General features: G+C 27.3%; 1 protein-coding gene across 1 annotated transcript; it reads right to left on the bottom strand.

Moving 5' to 3' along the window:
• Positions 1-6,940: 6,940 nt before the first annotated feature.
• LOC107443731 (Platelet-activating factor acetylhydrolase alpha) lies at positions 6,941-20,467 on the bottom strand. Its single transcript, XM_016057685.3, has 6 exons — positions 20,280-20,467; positions 18,988-19,061; positions 17,920-18,009; positions 16,223-16,339; positions 14,144-14,266; positions 6,941-11,006 (listed from the first exon to the last, which is right to left on the bottom strand). Exons 2-6 carry the CDS (start codon positions 19,051-19,053, stop codon positions 10,734-10,736), a joined length of 669 nt encoding a protein of 222 aa, XP_015913171.1. The 5' UTR covers positions 19,054-19,061; positions 20,280-20,467; the 3' UTR covers positions 6,941-10,733.
• Positions 20,468-20,673: the final 206 nt, after the last annotated feature.

The raw sequence follows: 20,673 nt of genomic DNA on the forward strand, positions 1-20,673 counted from the left end.
AGAGTAATCCAAGCCCGTCAAGTATCAATTCTCTTAAGTGATACATTCTATATTCTAACACAAAGATTCTTTCGCAAAAATTTCAATTTTTTCACTATGCATTTTTTACTTAACACAAAAACAGGCACGAAGCCATGTACAGCATAAACAAACTAATAATGCATCGATGTTGCCAGACACAAAAAACAAAATATATCACGGTTACAATAAAATACATAACCAAATAATCAATTTAAGTGAAGTGATAGACGGTGACTAGAAAAAATTATTGTTCAACAAATTTGATGTGCGATATGGAGCTGTATTCAATTAACTTCACATTAATTAACATTCTGACTTATATAAAGAAACTTAGCTCAACTTTAACTCGCCATTTTGAGTATAAACGATTAGTTTGCGCTGACGTCATAGATCACATGTGTGGGTATTTATGATCTTCTTCTTCTTGAAGTACAGGTACCAGATTGTATGATTTTATTTTTTATAAAAAACTACTGATTAATTCATTTTAATATATAATTGTTTTAATAAATAAAAATTCTTGACAACGCAATCAATGAAAAATGATTTGAAATTTGTATTATTTCTGTTTCATATAATTTATCTTAACACAAAGAGATTCTATTCTAGAACATTCAGATAATATTTATTTTAAATAAATCAAACGATTTTTCAGCTACTGAGTTTTATTTCGCATCTGGCATCAGATTAAATATCAGCAGCTCAGCGAATGAACGCCAAATGTCTGTAAATTCGATCTAGCCATCTGTTATTTGCATTCAACCTGTCAAATAAGAAAAAGGGTGGTTTTTAGAGGGCAAAAAAGTGTGTGAGGGAGGGTAATCGGAGAAAATGCCCGCAAGCAATAAATAGGAGAGGCTCTTCAACCAAATGTTTTCAGACGATAGCAAGAGGGTAAAAATGGGGAAATGAAGAATGGATTTCTGTTGCTGGTCCATCATTCTTTTGCTGCCCGCTCGCGCTTGTTGCTCTTTATTACTGAAATTAACTCCTTTTGCAAGGGGGCTAAAAAAGAACAGAAACCATTCGCCTGTTCCAGAACCCACACCCTTTTCTTCTAGTTTTTTTTATTTGGTTGTTAAAGCTAAAGGTAATTGATATTTTTCGAAGCATCGTCCAAACCGGATTTCGCCGCCAGGTATTTTAATACCTATCAGTTATAGCTGGGCAGTTTTTTTTCTTCCATTTATTTATTTATTTTTACTATAATTATGCAACGTTTTCTCTTTCACTGCAGATGATTTATTCATTTTCGCTCGTCCGAAAGGGTAAGCTTAACCTAAAATTTGTGGTGCAATCATCTTGGTAATTTTAGAACATAATCTGCAAGCGAAACGATCTTCATACTACATACTAGTATTTTAGTACTTCTTTGTCAGTGTATTTTTTTCTAAATGTGGTACTGGCAACAGATATGATTGAAAAAAATATGTTTCTGATTAAATTCGGAAAACTACACGAATTCAAACCGGTAGACAGAAAAAAAATCCCTCAGAGAAAATAAATAAATAAATGAAGGTGGATGGGGGGAAAAAAAGATCATCAGAAAACAGCACATAATTAATTATTATATAACTGTAGCAGTTGATTCGAATCGGGCAGTTGAAACAAAATTTAATGTAATTAAATAATTATTCGAACGTGATTATTTCTTTTTTAAGAGGTCTAGGAGATTCTGTTTCCATTGATAAAGCATCAATCTACATCTTTTTCGACTTTCTTTAACTTTTCTAAAATTTGACTTAAAATTCCGAACTTTTTTTTACACATAAGTTATTTCAATGCAAACAACACTTTTGTAAAATAATGCAAAGAACTTTAATAATTTAATATTATTTAAAGATAACATTTCTAGGGGGGAAAATGACACTATTACGTCTTGCGAGATAGATAAATATAATAAAAATCATTCTAATGACTTTAAGCAACCTTCCATAGGGAGTCAAATATGCTCTTTTTAAAATATTGCTAACTCAAAGAAATAGAAAAATAAGACGTAGTTTCTTTTGAATTAAAAAAACAATAATAATTTTTTGGATTTTTATGGAGAAAAAAAATTGATCAGAAAAAGATAAAATAAGCTCGTGTATGAATTTAGCAACATACTATACTCAAACCAATCACCAAGTTGTTTTACTTTTATAGTCGAGAAAACGTGCGCAAGATGAAAAAATTTATATTGAGAAAAACTGATTCAAAAGACAACTTTGAACGAAATTGTACCTGATTTTGCAAACGATTCCAGTTTATCAAATAGGTTTTTTTTTTCTTCAGTGAATGGGTTTCAGTATTTTTTGCAGAAATTTCGAGTATTGTCTTGTTCTTGGTGTTAAATTGTTAAGAATAAAACGGGTAATAACTATTACATAAATATTTTTTAAAAAAACGGAAATTTTGTTATTAAACAACCTTTAGAGTCTAAAGGGTGTTTATTAACAAAATTTCCGTAAGAAAATAAAAAAAAAGTCTAAAGTTTACTCTTTAAAAAATTAATCAAAAAATATAAGGATAATTTTAAAGTTATGGCAAAGAACTTTCTCGACTTCATTCTACTTATACATTGGTTAGTATGTTAAATATTCTATTTAGCATACTATTTAATAAATTGCTAACGAAGAACTTTTAAGCAGTTCCGTAATTGTTTTAAATTTCACTGATTACACTTATTGTATGGTTATAATTAGAGCCCGGATTTTGATGACCTAAAAAATCTCAACTAATGCCCTTAAAAAGTGCAAAAAATGCCCTTAAAAAAGGCAAAAATGCCCTTAAAAAATCCAAAAATTGCGCAAAAAATGCCTTAAATAAAGTAAAAATATTGAATTAAAAATTTTTTTTTGCTCTTTAAAATTATTATGAGTCATTTAAAAAATATAAAGCAATGCAATACTTGTTCTACGTTCATTAAAGTTTGAAAAATTTGTTTTATATCCTAAAATAACAAAAAAAGGAAAATATATTGACACCAAAATATTTTTATTTTGTATAGAAACTTTAATGGATATAACAACTTCCATCTCATAATATTACTAAATATCAGAATTACATTGGATTATTAAATGTTTTTTGATAATTTGAAATGTAAACGAGCGTCTCTTGTCTGAAAGTAAATTTTCATTCCTGCAGAAGCTTCTTTCAACGTCTACTGATGTTATAGGTGCGTACTTGAAAAAGACGGTCTCACTTACTGACAATTCTTCTTCAATTTGAAAAGATTTTGCTTCACCTGTTAATATTCTATAGATTTTCTTCATTGTTTGGAAGCCAGTGTAATAATGAAAATTGATAAAAAATAATAAAAATTGGAAAAAATTAACAAAAAACTTTAAAAAATGCATTAAAATGCAAAATACGCCCCAAAATTTAAAGAAAAATGCCCTATAAATCTAAAAAAATGCTCTAAAAGACAAAAAATGTCCAAAAATGCAAAAAAATGCAAATGTCATCAAAATCCGGGCCTTAGTTATAATAATAATGTACAAATAATACTTTTTCAATCAGTTTTTTTTTTAAAAATTGTATTGAATTAAAATACTTTATCATTCTTTTTGAAATATTTTTAACTCATAAAAAAAAAAAAATTTCCCCGAAGAGACAATTGTCCATTAATAAAATATTTACTATTATTACTATACTATATTTACTAACTATTTTATTTTATATAATTGAGTTTAGAATTACAACTATTTAAATTATTAAAAATTCTGTTCAGTCAACTTCAGATTAAACTTTTGCATTTTAATTAATTTTTAAAAAAATATTTAATTTCCTATGCACAAATAACTATTTAATTGCATTAAATTCGAGTTCAACAGTTCGAATAAAATCGGATGTCACAGTTATATAATAACTTATTTCATCCCGTCTTTTCTTCGCTGTTTTTTTTTCTGTTTTTTTTTATTTTTTCCTGAAGGTTTTTTTATTCTTTTTTCAAATCCTTTTTTTGGGGAGAGGTATTTCTTTCGGAGCTCTTTTTTCACTTGATTCGTGCTCTAAATATAAATTTTTTGAGGGCTCCTGGGAAAATAAATCTGATTTGCTATTTTTTTTCCTTTTCGAATTTCGTTTAATTTTTATGCTAAACAACATACGTTCTTATTAGAAGTGAGGAAATTAGCATTAAAGGGTCAACCTAAATAATCGACTAAATTTTTGATAAATCCTTATTCTATAATTTGAATTTATCTAAATTTTTTTCGTGGTTAATTGCTAAAAATTGATCATTAAAAATTTTGGATAATCATATATCGGAGATAATTCAAAATATCAAAAGCAAACCTAATACGGCATGAATTTTCATCTTTTAATTAAATGTGGTTGCCCTAGTTTAACCATTTATTTTGGTAAATCTACTTTGATGTACAGATTTGAATATAACTGGTACGTAAAAAGTGTTATCAAAATTATTAGATTAAAAAAAATTTAGAAAAGCCACGAATTGCTGCTAACTTTTCTAAATGTTTTGAAAAATTTTCTTTCATATTTTAAGTGGTTGCAAAATTTTTATGTCTTGCACTGCTTTCAGTAGTCTTCTGAAAATATTTAGTTAACAAATCATCAAAGCAAGTGAAAATTTTCCTATCTAAGCAATTATTTACATTGAAATAATTTTAATGGGGTATATGTTAGATTTCTAGAAATTTATTCTCATCAAAGAATTATTGTTGTGGTAGGAAACATTTTTTTACATACATTTTACTATCACTTTAATTTCTTGGCCTAGGAAAAAGAGCATTGGAAAAAATGCACCCGGACAAAAAAGCATTTTATTAGCTATTTATTATTTGAATTTAACATTCGATTCGATTAAGCCATTAAGCTTGAATTTAATGTAATTAAAACTTATTCAAACGTAATTAGATACTTTTTATAATTGAAAATAATTTTTAATACTTTATCTACATTAAGTATTAAATATTCTTCAAAAAATTTCAATTGCAAACAAATAAAATAAAAAATTATGTAATATATAATTGTTTTGTTATAAATAATGTATTGATTAATAATAGGGAAGGTTAATCTTTTGATAAGTTAGAAATATTAACAAAAATGATAAATGATTTTAAACTAATATAATTTTTTGAAAAATAAGTAGTTGAAAAAGTATTATTTGTATGTTATTTAACATATACAATAGATGTGATTATTTAAATGTAGAGCAATTTTAGAACTCAAGTGCCCCAAACATTTTGTTAAATAATATGAATATATAAATATAATAAATTAATCCTTATAATATTAATTTTTTTTAAAAAAAGATCTAATTTCTTGCGAATAAATGTTTAATTGCATTAAATTCTGGCTCGAATTGTATCGGTTGTTAAATTCATAGAGTAACTAATTACTTTAGATGTAAAAAACTTTTAATTTTTTTCTTAAAAAATGGTAAGTTTGAATATATTTTTTTTTATGAAAAGTGGATCCTATTCCGTTGCGATAGCTTAGCTTCGTGGAAGAGTTTCTCAACCTCCATCAATGCTGTTGGCGAAAATATATCCATTTCTCTTCGTGTCGCCATCTAGCGACAATAATGAAAACAATAAAATCCTTCTATTAAAATATTGGAAATTTTTTTTCCTTTAGAGTAGTAAAGTGAAATATTAAAAATATTTTATATACGAATAATATGGTTATAATGCGGATAATATGAACAAAGGATAAATATGAAAGCAATTATCATCATTAAAAACAAATATTTGAAAAAGTTAAAATACATACAAAAAATTCCGTTTATGAAATTTATGTTTTTTGATTTTTACGTTTTCATACAAAAACTTTTTTTTCGCGTTTTATTAAAAATTAAAATTTCGGTGAAGACCAAAAACTATACTAAAATGTTCAGGACTAATAGGTAAATAGCTAGAAAAATAATAGAATTAATAAGACAATATAGAGAATTTCAGTAGCTAAGTTTAAAATTTATGTGTTCTTTTTTTAAAAAGTTACTTCCCTCAATTTCTGTTTTTGATAAACTTATGAAGGCATGAAAATCAAAAATTTCATCTAGAGCATATTCGTTAATACATGCAATGTAAAATTTTATTCATTTTTGAATAAAAGGCAAAGGTGTTAATTGCAATTCTGTGATGACTTTTGGAGGGGACAGTAAAAGCTATAGTTTTTACCATCCCGTCCAAGATTTTTCTATCTTTTTCTATATTTTGTACAAGTCTCATTTAAATAAAAGATTAAACATTGAAAAATTGCTAAACATTATTAAAGAAACGAGGCTTAAACTATAACAGGTATAAACCACAAAACTTAAACTTATTTTCGAATGCAAAAAAAAAGTAAATACAGTGCAACCTGTAAAAGTGACCACCTGGGAAAAGTGAGAATCTGAGTAAAGTGACCATTTTCTGCAAGTTTTATTTAAAGAGTCCTTTTTAAAGACTCTTCATAAAGTGACCACCTCTATATAGTGACCATTTGACTTGGTCCCTAGGGTGGTCAATTTAGACAGGTTCCACTGTAAATAAATATGTACTTTGAAATTTTGAATACAGTTATATAGATAAAATTTAGGTTCATACAATATATCTATTTAATTAAAATTATATACTTGAATAGTATAGTCTTAATATTGTATATAATATTGAACATACCATTAATTATAATACTTAAATTGATATTGAACTTGAAGTTTTTGCTAGAAATTTTTTAATTTTATGAGTTTCTTAAAATAAGTTATTAAAATTGCATGCATTTTTTTAAAAGGCAATAAGAGAATAAGTGTCGCATATTTGGAATAATATAACTTACTTATTTTAGAATTATTGGTTTCGTCCAATTTATAAGGTTTTTGCACCCAATAAAAAACCTGTTTAGGATATACAAAACCCCTGATTTCGAAGTTATATAAGCATTCGTCTACCTCTACCACAGTGGATCACAAGACACTAAATAAGAATCAATGGTATTAAGCAAGTCAAAAAGATGATTTTTATTTCTGAAACAGATGCTAGCACAATGATATAAAAATACAGCTATAGACAACACTTCAAAAACTTAAGTGATAACATATTCTCATAAACAGGCTTCATGCACACCTACTGTACAACAAATATTGCATTCACAGAGATCATTGGTACTTTTTTAACCACTAAAGAAGGCACCAGCAGCAGAATATTAGTTTTTCATTCAAACTGTTTGAAGCATATTCAAGAACTACATTTGTGCATACATTCCAGATCTGTGCTTACAATTTAAAGCTTCAGCCCATAGAAACACTTTTGCTTAATCAGAACAGAAAATTAAAAAAATTGTTTGTGCAGGCCAAAAAATTAAAACTCTTCATATTAATTTTATCAATGTAAAGAACAAATAAATATTAATTGAATGATATTTCTTGGTTTCACAAAAACAAGGAATATTCCATTTCAGGGAGGGACATAAAAAAAATATATTACCATGATAAATAAGCATTGTTGATGTCAATAATTTAGCAACTTTTTAGGACCCCACAAAATAAAATCTTACCCCAAAAAAAGCCGAATGAAAAATTTGGGGAGCTAGAAATGTACAATTTGCTTGGGAAATTAGGAATTTATTCTCATAAAATTTAAAAATTAGTTACAAAGTTCATCAACATATAAAACTTCTGACAGATAAAACCATTATACTATGTTACTTGCTGAGCGTTAAAACATTCCAATTGAAATATTTGCATGAGCCTCTTAATATTAATTTTCAAACTGAGTCCCATTCTTATAGCTTTGGAGTTAATTTTAAAAAGATTTTTCAATAGTTTAGTTGACAGTGCCCTCGGTTAATGAACTTTGTAACTGATTTTGAAACTTGGTGAGAATAAATCGTAGCAAATTATGCATTTCTATCTCTTTACATTTGTCATTTTTGGGATAGCCATCTTGAAATGTTCTCTATTTAATAAAAATATGAGTTACTTCTGATTTCTTTCTTTCTTTTTTCCTTTACAAACTGAACATAAAGCTTGTTGCTTTTTTTTTTTGCAACATAACCTGCTTTATTCCTGTTATTTATTGAAAAAATGTTATACAGTTTTGCTCCGGAGGCAATTTTTTTGTAAATTCTTCTTCAATAAAAAAAACTTAATGGTTAGGTTTGAAAGAATGATTGAATTTGTTTCTTCTTTTTTAATGTAACTTGTTCAAATTAAAATACTCTATTATATTTCAAAATAATGAAATATATATTTAATGAAAAAAAAAGATAATTGAAAAGGTTAAAGAAATACAACTTGTAGCTTTAAAAAACAGCATACATCAGATTTTTTAAAAGCTAAAAAAATGATTTAGAGTTGAAATAATACATTTTAGAAGAGTATTATAACCTTGAATATAAATTACTACAGCTAAAAGAAAGGGCATTAGACAATTTAATTAAAAGGCTATCTTAACATTGGTAAACCCACAATATCAATAATATGGGAAAATTTTACTCTTTTAAGTGTTCATTCCAGTTTTTTTGTAAATGTGATCTAGTGTCTTCCCAATATTATAAAATAGAGAAGAAATGCAAAGGTAAATATTTTATAAAAATTATTTCTCCTCATTTCAGATCTTACAGGGTTTAGAAAATTATTTTATTTATTATGTAACAAGAAAACAATGCGTAAACTGTAACCTTTTGACAATCTGCATACATAATTATGCTTCCAAAACTGCATGCTTTTTTTCAGACATTGGCTTTTTCTAAACAGGATATTTCTTTTGTTTTAAAATCAAATTTAAGACATTCTCAAAAGAAAAAAATTATTAGATTGTGATTACATCAAATGAATCTATGAAATGAGAACAATGTATGAATGTTCACAAAATGAGTGAAAAAAAAAATAAGCAATCATTTATATTATACAAAGCAAAGGAAAAGTTTATCTTTTACAAAATAGGTCAATGTTCAAAAATTCAAACAAGCATTTTTTAAATTAAAATCCATTTTTAAATTTAAACATCTTAAAACAATCACATACTCAAAGCAATTCATAAACCTCAAGAAACTCATTTTTAATACATTCAAAAATGGCAGCAAATATATACAAGGGAAAAAAAATTAAGAATATAAATAACAACACATAACAATTATAAAATGGAAAACAAGATTTGATAATATTGATAAATAAAAAAATATAAGATACCTATAAACATTGAAGCAACTCTTACAAGATATAATTTATTTCATATCATACATCAAGAGTTATACCAAAGAGCAAATAACAGACTCTTTTATTTAATCACAATATAAACATTTTGGAATTTTTTTTTTCACATACAGTAGGTGTTTTTATAATTTAAACTTAAAAACCAAATTTTTTTACTAAAAAACAGTATGAATTGTAAACAAAGCTATTTTAAACAAATGTTCCCTCTTTAAATTAGCTGAATTAAATAAAAAATGAAACTTTTTTTATAAAAACAAAGTCGGCGAAAAAATATTTTTCAAATGTCGTAAGTGTAAATAAGTGATTAAAACTATCTGTACAAATGGTTTCAGGTTTTTGGATTTAGCACTATAATCACAGATTTTTAGAATATAAAAACATGACAGCTTTTTTTATTCCATTATCAATTAAAAAAATTTAACCAGGAACAGGAAATTTGTCAGAAACTTATAAGGAATACATCTCACAGTTTCCAAACATGTCTATTCAAGTAGATTACTCATTTAATGATGAACAATGCAGTCAGTATTCAGTAGTAAGGCTGTCTCAAATCAAAACTTATCTCAAATTTTTTTTTATTTATTAAAATTCAGCAAGTTTTAAACATAATTTTTATATATTTTTCTGAATTTATGTATTTTCAAATTGAAATAAACTACCAAATTATTAGATCAACATAATTTTGAAGGTGTGAATAATCACTTTACCTTTTTAAGTAGAATTTATTATGAGCTATACTTAGATGTGAAGAAAGATAAGAAGCCCAAAATCTAACCCAAAAATTACCTTGTTAAAAAATATATATCCTTTAAAGAAATATTAACTAATTGCAATTTTAAGTGTATACAACTGGAATACAACTTTCAGCTCAGGAAGAAAAAAAAAACAAATTTTTTTTACATAAAAAAAGAACAAAAAAAAGAAATTGTACTTTTTTAAAGCTTAAATATGAGATTTCACTTTCAAATTAACTAACATACGTTTGACTTGATAATTACGTAATTAACTTCAGCTGACATTCAAAAAATTTTATAATTTATTTAATTTTCAATAGATTTAAACACTAATTACAATAGGAAGTAACCCAATTTTGATCCACACAAATAATAAGCATTTTAAAATTAACACCAATTGAGAAAATAATAACGATATTTACAATTTTATAGGCTGTAATACTACTTTCCCCAAAAAAACCATTCTCCCTCTCAAATTTTTTTTTAAAAGTTATTATGTTTAAATAAAAATAACTATTAAAAAAAAGGTAAACAGTTATAAATTTTATAGGCTTGAATATGTGGTTTTACTTCCATAATTACTATGTGATCTTCCACTGGCAATCAAAAATTCTTACAACTTATTCTATTTTAAATTGGTTTAAGCATTAATCACAACAAATCACTTGATTATGACAAATTAATCTTTTAAACAAAATGATTCCCTTCCTACAACTCACAGATTGTTGACATTTTATAAACACATAATTACTATAAATGATATAGGAACAATATCACAAAAGCAAATGAAAAAAAAAAAAAAGAGGGGGAGGGACACATATTTCTGAGTCAGGGGTAGATTATTCAGCATCTTGAGAATTTACAGAATCAGTCAAAATTTGTTGTAACAAATCGTATAATATTTCAAAAGATTTACTATACGCAGACCGCGTGAGATGTAAATAATCATACAAATCGTGGTGAGATACCAGGCCGTCTGGCTGCACAAAACCAGGATCAATATCTATGACTTGAGTGTTAGGAAGTCCATGGGTTGCAGATTTCAACTTTTCATTGACTTCATTAATTTTGCTACGAAGAGGGTTTGGTTTGCGACCACATGGTAGGAGTTTCTGTGAATAATTAACAGATATTAATTAAAATCTTGAATTTTATAAAAATTTAAAATACAGTACGGAACTGATTATCCGGAACAATCGGGACCATCGCTATTCAGGATAACTGATTTTTCCGGATTTCTGAATCGCTACAAAAAGCCGTTTTTTAAATTGTTAAACCCAACTAAAAAAAGAAATATTTGGAAATAATCTAGAAAAAAACAAAGTAATACACTAATGATTATTTCCAAAATGATAGTGCGGTAAACATCTTTCAAAAAAGAAAGAAAAATCCTAAAATCTTATAAAGAAAAAAAAAAAATTTTTTTTTAAAAAAAAGGCGGGAAAATTTATTGATTTCGTTCCGGTTTTTTGGTTTTCCGGTTTACTGATTTCCGGATAACAGGTTCTGTACTGTATATGATCATTACATCTCAACGGAACAACATGAAAGATAGGTTCAAAATCAGGATATTAAAAGATCTTACATCTCCCTACACAGTTAGGGTTGCCACACAAATCTGAAAAAAAAAAAACACCTTGTGTTTTTCCTGTACATCTTATACACAATGTATTAAGAAGAAGATGTACTTGTGCGAGCTGCATTGGGCCAACTGTACTAGTTTTCATTGCTGGAAAAACTTAAGAGAAAAAACAGGAACAGCTGAACACACTTAAATAATGCTATAGTAATGAAATAGCTTAGTATCGCTGAAATATCATCCTTAAATATCCCATAGATTACGGATTAAGTGGTCACCTTTTTTTAAAAGATGAAAATAAGAAACAAAATTCCCTGTATTTCCTAGTTTGTAAAGAAAAAATCTAAATTCCCAGCAATTTCACTATTATTTTAGGCGATTTTTAAATTCCCTGTACTTTCCAGGTTCTCCCTATTCTCCCTGAGGAGTGGCAACCCAGACAGTCTGGATTCTGATCATAGGTTCAAGTTTTCTTCTGTGAAAATCTTTCAACATGGCTTCTGATCTATGGACCGAGAATTCTAGGAATTGTTCCACATTTTGAAAATTTCTAAGAATAATGTACTTCATGATCTTTCATATGTACCATTGCTTAATTTTTGAAACCCCCACACTTGTTTATCATTTACTTTAAAACTGTTTCTCTTAACCCTATTGTTTGCACAATTTTTTTCTCGTTGCATCATATTTGTCTCCTTACTTTCTCTTATCGTTTTATACTAATCTCTTATCATTGAAAACTGAGAAGATTCTTGTTTACAGAACCGAAACTACAGTAAGCCCATTTCTGCTCACCTGTTTGTACTTCATTCACAATGCTTTGCTTTATTCATACAAAGCACAATGTATACCCAATCTTCATTTCGAGCAACTTTTTTTTTGTTGTTGCTATTCACGGGGATGAGATTGGCCAAAAGGTAAAAAAGCTGAATTTTCATGCAAGTAAATCGTGATTTATAGCAAAATTATCAGTAACATGTTCTCATCCAGTTTCGCTGATGTTGTAATGCCTACATATAGCAATAATCATCTATAGAAAAACTGCCACATTTATAGGAACTAATTAAAAAAAAAAAAAAAANAAAAAAAAAAAAAAAAAAAAAAAAAAACTTACTTTTTACAAGAATTGCGATCTTGGATGTTAAAATCGCGTGAATATAAATCACGATATTGAAATCAAGTGAAAATACAAATCATGTGCTTAATTTTCAGATCACGTAGATACGAATTACGATGCATAATTTCTAAATGGCGTGAATACGAATCCTAAGACTAATTTTCAAATCACGTGTAAACAGGAAAATAGATGTTGAATACTACAACCGCAAAAACGAATCACGACATTGGATAAACTCGCCGTGAATACGAATCGTTACATAGAATTTTAAAAATGCCTCAATACAAATCGCGATATTGGATTTTTAAATCTCATAAATAAGAAATGCAATGAACGATATTGAAATTGCGCCAATAAGAATCGTAATGTGCAACTTTTAAATCAGGTAAATGCAAAAATCAATGTTTGATATTAAAATACGAACTATCTAGCGGAAGGGGAAAAATTAAGAAGATCTTATTTTCTGCTCGTAAAAGCTAAAATAAGTAGATATGTTGAAGGGTTAGCAGCTACATAGTTTGAGTCTTCAATATATCTTTCGATATATTATATCTATATATCAAATCGGAAATAAATATAATTATTTTCTAAATTTTCACTAAATTTTCAGAAAAGGCGAAATATTTATAAAAAAACTGAAACTTTGAGAAAATCGGAGTTTTTGATAATAAGGCTGAAATTCAAGAGACAAAAGTGAAAAAGGCGGAAATCCGCTAAAAAGCGGGAAAATCTCATCCCTGTATTCAAGAATGGAAAGAAGAAAAAAAATCAAAAAATTAACATAAACATCCTTCCTACACAAAACTTGCATTTTGACTTAGAAGGTAATTACACACCATAAAATTTTATATAATTACATACCTGCCAACATTGGAGAAATAAAATAACTGAGATTTTACTAGCGACATTTTTTGGGCCACAAGTAGTTTTGATACATCATGCATAATCATGTAAGTCAATTGGAAATAATATAATATAAATATTAATCTAAAGAAGGTTTTTTTTAAAACCATTATTTATAATTATTTAAACTATAAACACTCTCAACATACTGCAGTACGGGCAATAGCATCATCTGTTGAAGAATATGAGAAGCGTTTTTACCATTAGTTGATATTTTATCATCAATTTTTTTTAAAAACTTCTTCAACAAATATGAAGAAATTTGAGATTATACGGGTAAACAGGAGGCTTGGACAGTATGTAAATTAGAGAAAAAGCCTACAATTATAAAATATTTAAGAACTCAAAACTAAGCATTGCCATTGAATCAAAATGATTTTATTTCTGGCACAACAGCCCAGAGTGAGCCAAGGTTTTTTATTGAAGATTTCCCCAGGACATCCTATTGTTTGACCAGAAATGTTTGTCTTTTATCTCAATCACAGTAATTTCTGCACAAATATTCATTGATTTCTATATATATAATATTAGGCTTCGCATACCTGAGTAGAATAAATTTTATTTATACGCTGTTATCAGATTTATAAAAAAAAATCTGATTTTTAATCTTAAATTTCAAGAAATATTTAAAATACAGTAATGAGACTTACCAAAAGAATAAGAGTTGCATTAGGTTTTTTCTCAATTATAGCATTAGCACAGCTCAAAATTCCAGATACGATTTCTTCAGCGGAATGATTGATATTGTTTGCACCAACACCCAAAACAATTATCTGACAAAATTAACAAAAATTAAGCAATGAAAGAAATGAATTAAAACTAATGTATATTAATTCAAGATATTAAAACACTGCCTTATTTTATGTTTTCTAAAAAATTTTCTTCCAGAATTTATCACAGGAAAATAATATGATGGCTTAAAACATATTAAATGCAAATCTTAATACTTAAAAAATAAAATCTTGTACAAAATAGCAAAATCAGAAAAAATCAAGTTTTTTTTTTTAAAAAATCTTTTTTGTTCCATTTTAATCAGATTTTTTTTTGAACTTCAATCAAATTTTTAAATTTTTTTTTTACAATTACCAATCAAATCTCTGATTGTACTTAATATTAGTTAATTGCTACAAAACTAACCAGTGAATAAATAAAATCACAGTAGTCAAGCTTAACACTCTCACGAATTGTAATTAAATTTCATTATTTAAATTCACTAACTGCAAATTCAATAAGTTTTAAAAATAATTGCATTTAAATAAAATTAATTAAACAAGGAAACATGTTTACTGAATGGCAAATTATTAGACACGCAGCAAATAAAAAATTATAATTTATAAGCTTCATGACATTTCTATTCACATTTATTATTATTTTTTTTAATGCATAATTTATAATTCATAAATTAAGTTTATTTTGAACATCAGATAATTTTTATGCTACTCTCATTATATCTGTCAATTAAACCTTAATTATCAATGAAATCAGACATTAAAAAAAATTCATAACCTTTATATTCTCATACATTATATTGTGTAAAAAATATTTTTGACTATCATATAAAATATTTTCTGCTTTTAAAAAAAGATGGTTGATTTAAATCTATGATTTTTTGAAAACAAATCAAATGATTTAAAAACCATAGCAAATCTTGCAAAGTAGTAAATATACTGAATAATTAATATACTAAAGACTTATAATAATTATCTGAAATATTACATAAAAAATGGAATATTTATATCTTTATATCTAATAGATTAATAAAAATCAAGTGATTGAAATCATAATTGGTAGGTAGTTATTTTTAAAAGTAGTAATGGACAATTTAATAAGATAATAAATTAGCTATAGTGGAGATTTAGACTAATTAAATAATATTTTCTCTTTCAATCTTAGTTTATTAAAACTTTACTTCTAATGAAACAATATCTAAATGCTTGTCACAATATAAAACTGTGACTAAAGCTAAAAATCTGGCTAAATTGCTTGTCAAAGAAGAATTATTTTCTTGATAAATATAAACACATATTATAAACAGCTAAGCTATTTTGGTCAGTGTTTGAAGGACCAGCGTCTAAAAGGTATTACTAATCTGCACATATTTTCAAGGGTCCAGTCCCCAGGGATGCCAACCCTCCCCAATGCCAAAGGGAACATCCCCCAAAATTTAAAAAAAACCCCACCCTTTATTTCTGAAAAAACAAAACTATAAAAAAAGATTTGTTTAGCTATGTCTCATGATCTAACTCAATTATTCACTGTTTGAAATATTTCATAAAACATTATTTTTTGGAAAAGTATTATTTTGGAAAATTATAATATTTTTAAAATTACAAAATTGTATAAAATATTAAATAAAAAATACTCCAGTACCTATGGCAGTTTGTCTTCCTGTGAGCACTTTTGCATGTTTATAGATTTTTTCTTAAAACAAGTAAATATAGTGAACTTAAAAAAGTTACCATACAAAGAATGTGTATTACAATTAAAATAAAATATGTTATTTCGTCATAATAACCAGACCAAAACAGCAAAATGAAATTCAAACACCAAAACAACATAGCTTACTACATCAATCGCTCATCGGAGTACCACTCATTATTTTTGCTCGTTCGAGTAAAATTTTACCTATCCAATGATCAACTGAACACTGTTAATAATAAGTCATGATTAATTATTTTTAAGTAGAGAAAACTAAATTTTAACAATGAAATATAATAATAGAATAACACCTTTGGATCAGTAGAGTCAATTTCTCCATTTTGAATCCTCCACAAGACATTTTGAGTTTCATCTTCAGCAATGCCTAAATTAAGACAATGAAGAGGAGCAAACAATTTTTCCCACATCTACAAAAATCAAACAAAGAATTAATAGAGTTAACTTTTAACACAGCTATAAAACAAATGCATTTCTCTAACAGCAGTTATATAATGTAGAAAATTCACAGACTGTGAATTAAATCAGTAAAATAAATAATTAGACTAAAACTGCCTTTCTATGTAAATAGTACATTATTAAATATGAAATGATCAACTAATCTGGTCTTTTATTGGCCGGAATACAACTGATCACTTTTTTGTAGAAATAAAACAGACATACGTCAGTAGGATTTTATGGAGATAAGACTATTTCATTTTTTATAAAAAGTAATATATTCCAACTGTGAGTCGGGAGGGTAATGGAGGTTAAGTCCCACAATATTTGTGACCTACAGTATGAAAGTGATAACGTGGTCAACATCACTTACAGGTCGCCATTACTTTCCAGATAAGCTGGTACCCATTGATTGGAAGCCTGGTGGGCTCTAAACTGCTATTACAGATCAAACCCTAGTTCTTTGCAATGCCAGCTCAGTGCTTTAAACCACTGACCCACCATGAATCAAGTATGAAAATAAGAGCCAGCATGGCTCAGTTTTTTTTTACACTTTTAAATTTCACTTTAATAAATTTAAACAACCAAATCATAAGCACACAGGATTATATTCATACAGGATCAAAGCAGAGTTTGCAAGGTTTAGGACAGAATAGATTTATCTACTGTTTAAACCAGGGTTTAAATCGTCCTGTCCAAAACTGTTCTAAACCCCTTTATTCAAATTATGTCACAATTCAAAAAAAAATATTGTGAAAAATAAAATGTTTTTGAACAAGAAACAAAATGAAGGCAAGTTTTTGTGTCATTAAAAAAGTTGATCATTATTTTTAATATTGCATTATTTATCATTTTGCAAAAACACAATTTATCAGCATATTTATTTATATTTATAGGTATTCACCTTTGTTGTTCAATGAATTATCTGGCTTCAAAGGTTATAAATCTTTTCCCATTATATTATATTATTTTCCTTTAATAAGTTGAAGCGAATTGTACAAAAAGTATCAAATATTTATTATATGTAATTACTATGTGTACAATGGTTACAATATAGAATTTTTGCCTGTTACCAATGTTCAAGGTTTTTGACAATTCAAGACAGTAAAACCCATGTGTCCTGTAAAAAAAAAATTTAGGACATTCAAAACCCCAAACCTGGATCAAAGACGCCGAACATAAGAAAAAGTGCAAAGCTAAGCGAAAGAACAAACTTTTGCAATGGTATATATGCATTTCATCAGTTTGAATTCAGACCAGTTCTTTGTATCTCAGGCCTGGCATAGAAGTTTACAGGTTCGTTAGGTACACAAACTGTGGAGCTTAAACCTAATAACGGTGATTACACCACAAATATGATTTAAATATTTATATTACTGTCACTTTATTTTATTAAATAGCATATAATTTATATGAAATATGTTGTGGATTAAAAGAAAATGAAAATATCACAGATATTCCTCAGTTCATTCTAAATTGAGTTACAAAACATAAACCCTGAAGAAAAAAAACTGAATGATGTGAAATCTGTGAAAATGAGGATAAAACTTACTTCAGTATGAGCAGCCATGCTTACAACATAATCTCCTAAAAACAAAACTTCTGGCTCTTGCTCCCTTGCAGATATTAGAAAATGTTTGTGCTGAAAAAATAAAAAATAAGTACTAATTTTTTTTTTTAACATTTAACCTATTTTGTACAGAAGAAAGGAACAAAACATATATAAAAAATATTTTCGTTAAAATTTTAATTCCCTTTTATCCCTTCTTTCTTGCACTTTCCATAGTTTCACAGCATTATCAACAAACTTGAACTTTCAGATATTTCCATTCTTTTTCTTTAAATTCAGGTCCTGTTGCTGATAAGTGTACAACCATTGCTATAGCAGAGTTTGAAGAGATGGCAAAAGTATATCAGATTTATTAGTGTTTTAAATATAAAAAAAATTTATTATTTTCAGGGATATGCGCAGTTAAGTTTTATTTAAAAAACTAAAAGTAGAAATAGGCCTGATTATCATAAGCATAGTGTGAAATTTTCTTTTGAGGATGCACTTTTTTTTAAAATTTTTTAGAATATATGTATTAAAATTAAAACTCAAAAAACAATACAGTGAAGAAAATTTTATAGGTCTTCAATTTGACCCCCTTCCCTCTTGCTCTCGTCAGAACCATGCAGTGTGTTTTCTTCACCTATTTCTCATACCCATGATATTCCTGGGCTAAAGCGTTCTAAAGAAATACACCAAAACAGTTTAAATATATCTATATCTTGGGCCTGGAACTTTTTTTATTTCTTATTTTAGACATTAGATGACTGCACCAGACTGTTTATAATGTAACTGGGGTGTGATGCTAGCCTTTGCATCTCATCTTCGAAATTTATCGTACAAGAAAAAATTACATATACTATTAATTAACATAATGCGTAAGAATAATAAAATTCTGTTTTAATGTTTAAAACACAAATTTTTCATATTTAGACTTTCCAAATATTGTCAACCAGCTATGTGCTGGACAATTGTAATAATTTTCAAACAATCCATATTACGGTGATATCTGGTTTATGCTAGACTAGTAGTATTTTTTTTTTAAATTTTAAACAACTTCTATAAACTTACAATAGAAAGCCATCTGTCATCACCTCGCTTATCTTCTGGTGGAGCAGCTTCACTTGCTAGAGTCATTTTAAACACTAGATAATAAAAAATAGATAAATATAAATTATTTCTTTATATGAATAAACTATGAAATATAAACATTTGCAAGTTTAACGAAACTAACAAGTTATAGTTTGTCTACGCTAAGAAGTTCCCTCTCCACAAAATCTGAGGCCGTCTGTTACTATAAAAACAAGAATAGTGCATTTCAGGGAAGGTAGCTTCTCTTCGCTCTAAACCAAACACAGAAAACCGAAGAAAAAGATACTCTTTCTCTTGCCGATCTGAGCCAAAACCTGATTAAAACAATTTCCCCACACCTCTATTGGAAATAGTTATCCCTCATTACCATAGTCACCACCACGGGTCGAGGCGAATGGCTAGGGGAGTTCTTACTTTAGACAAACTATATCTGCTTTAAATTACTTGTTAATGGACCACATAAGGATTCCAGATAATTTTAGGTAAGTGAAAACAAGTTATTTCATGGCATTATTAGTTATTTCATGGCATTATTAGTTATTAGTTAGAATTAACTACATGGCATATTTAGTTAGAGTCATATATATACATTGCAGATCATATAATCTTCTTATAACTCAGTAACTAAATTCTTACTTTTGCTATAAACACAGTTTTCTTAAATTTATTATGCAATGCTTTCTTTACTTCGAAATTCCAGAGGGCGCCAACTCGAAGGGTATAACTTGTAGCCACATTTCTCAACACATTTATTTTTTTTTAAATTTTGCAACTTTAAAATCTTTTGGGCACCATGGCAATTATTAGTTCGCGCGAGCAGATACCGATTCGGAATTATCTCCAATCTTTTAAAACTCGATTCATTGATAATAGAATAATAACAATAAGGAATTATAAAGGCATGCAATTAAACAAATGACAAACAGAGCATGACAACATCAAGTACTCTATGAGTAAGAAGCCCACTTTAACAACCTACAGTTAAATTTAATACTCAATGTGCTAAAATGTAAATTGAAATACTATTACTAGATTTAATTTTTTATTCATTACTTTTTTAGTAATTAAGTGGACAGGGCATAAAAAAGTAATTATGTGAGCACTTATTTCGTCTAAAACAGCATAGTACAATTATAATACAGGGCAATGTATCACAAAATGAAAATTCCATTTTCTTTCGATCATGATAGAGTTATAAATTTTTATAATTATTTTCTAGAAGGAAAAAGAAAAACTTGAAATTTATGTATAACATCTTGAGTAAAACTTACAGTAGAAAACAAAGCAGTAGAAGTAATTCTGAAAATTTCAATTTTTAATAGAGAACAACACCGTCTTATAAAAATTGTCTAGCACTTTTCATCAAAAATTATTAATAAACTTAAAAATTTTAAACAATATCACTATCCCTGATAGAGGAGAAAACACCACAACAAAAAATATCTATTAAACAAAAAACGATTACGATTTTCTCTTGATATTAACGATTACGATTTTCTTATGAGAATCGCTGCCTGATTAAAATTTGTACACTATGTATAATTTATATCAAAGAATGGCAACAACATCTTCAAAACATCCGAATTTCGTCGGGGAAAAAAAAGTAATTTTTGGTTTTTATCCGCAAATAAATTATTGGTTGAGCTTAAAATTTTTCCGCATCGT

The sequence above is a fragment of the Parasteatoda tepidariorum genome, chromosome 1 (assembly GCF_043381705.1).
Source record: "Parasteatoda tepidariorum isolate YZ-2023 chromosome 1, CAS_Ptep_4.0, whole genome shotgun sequence".
In the NCBI taxonomy this organism is placed as follows: domain Eukaryota; kingdom Metazoa; phylum Arthropoda; class Arachnida; order Araneae; family Theridiidae; genus Parasteatoda; species Parasteatoda tepidariorum.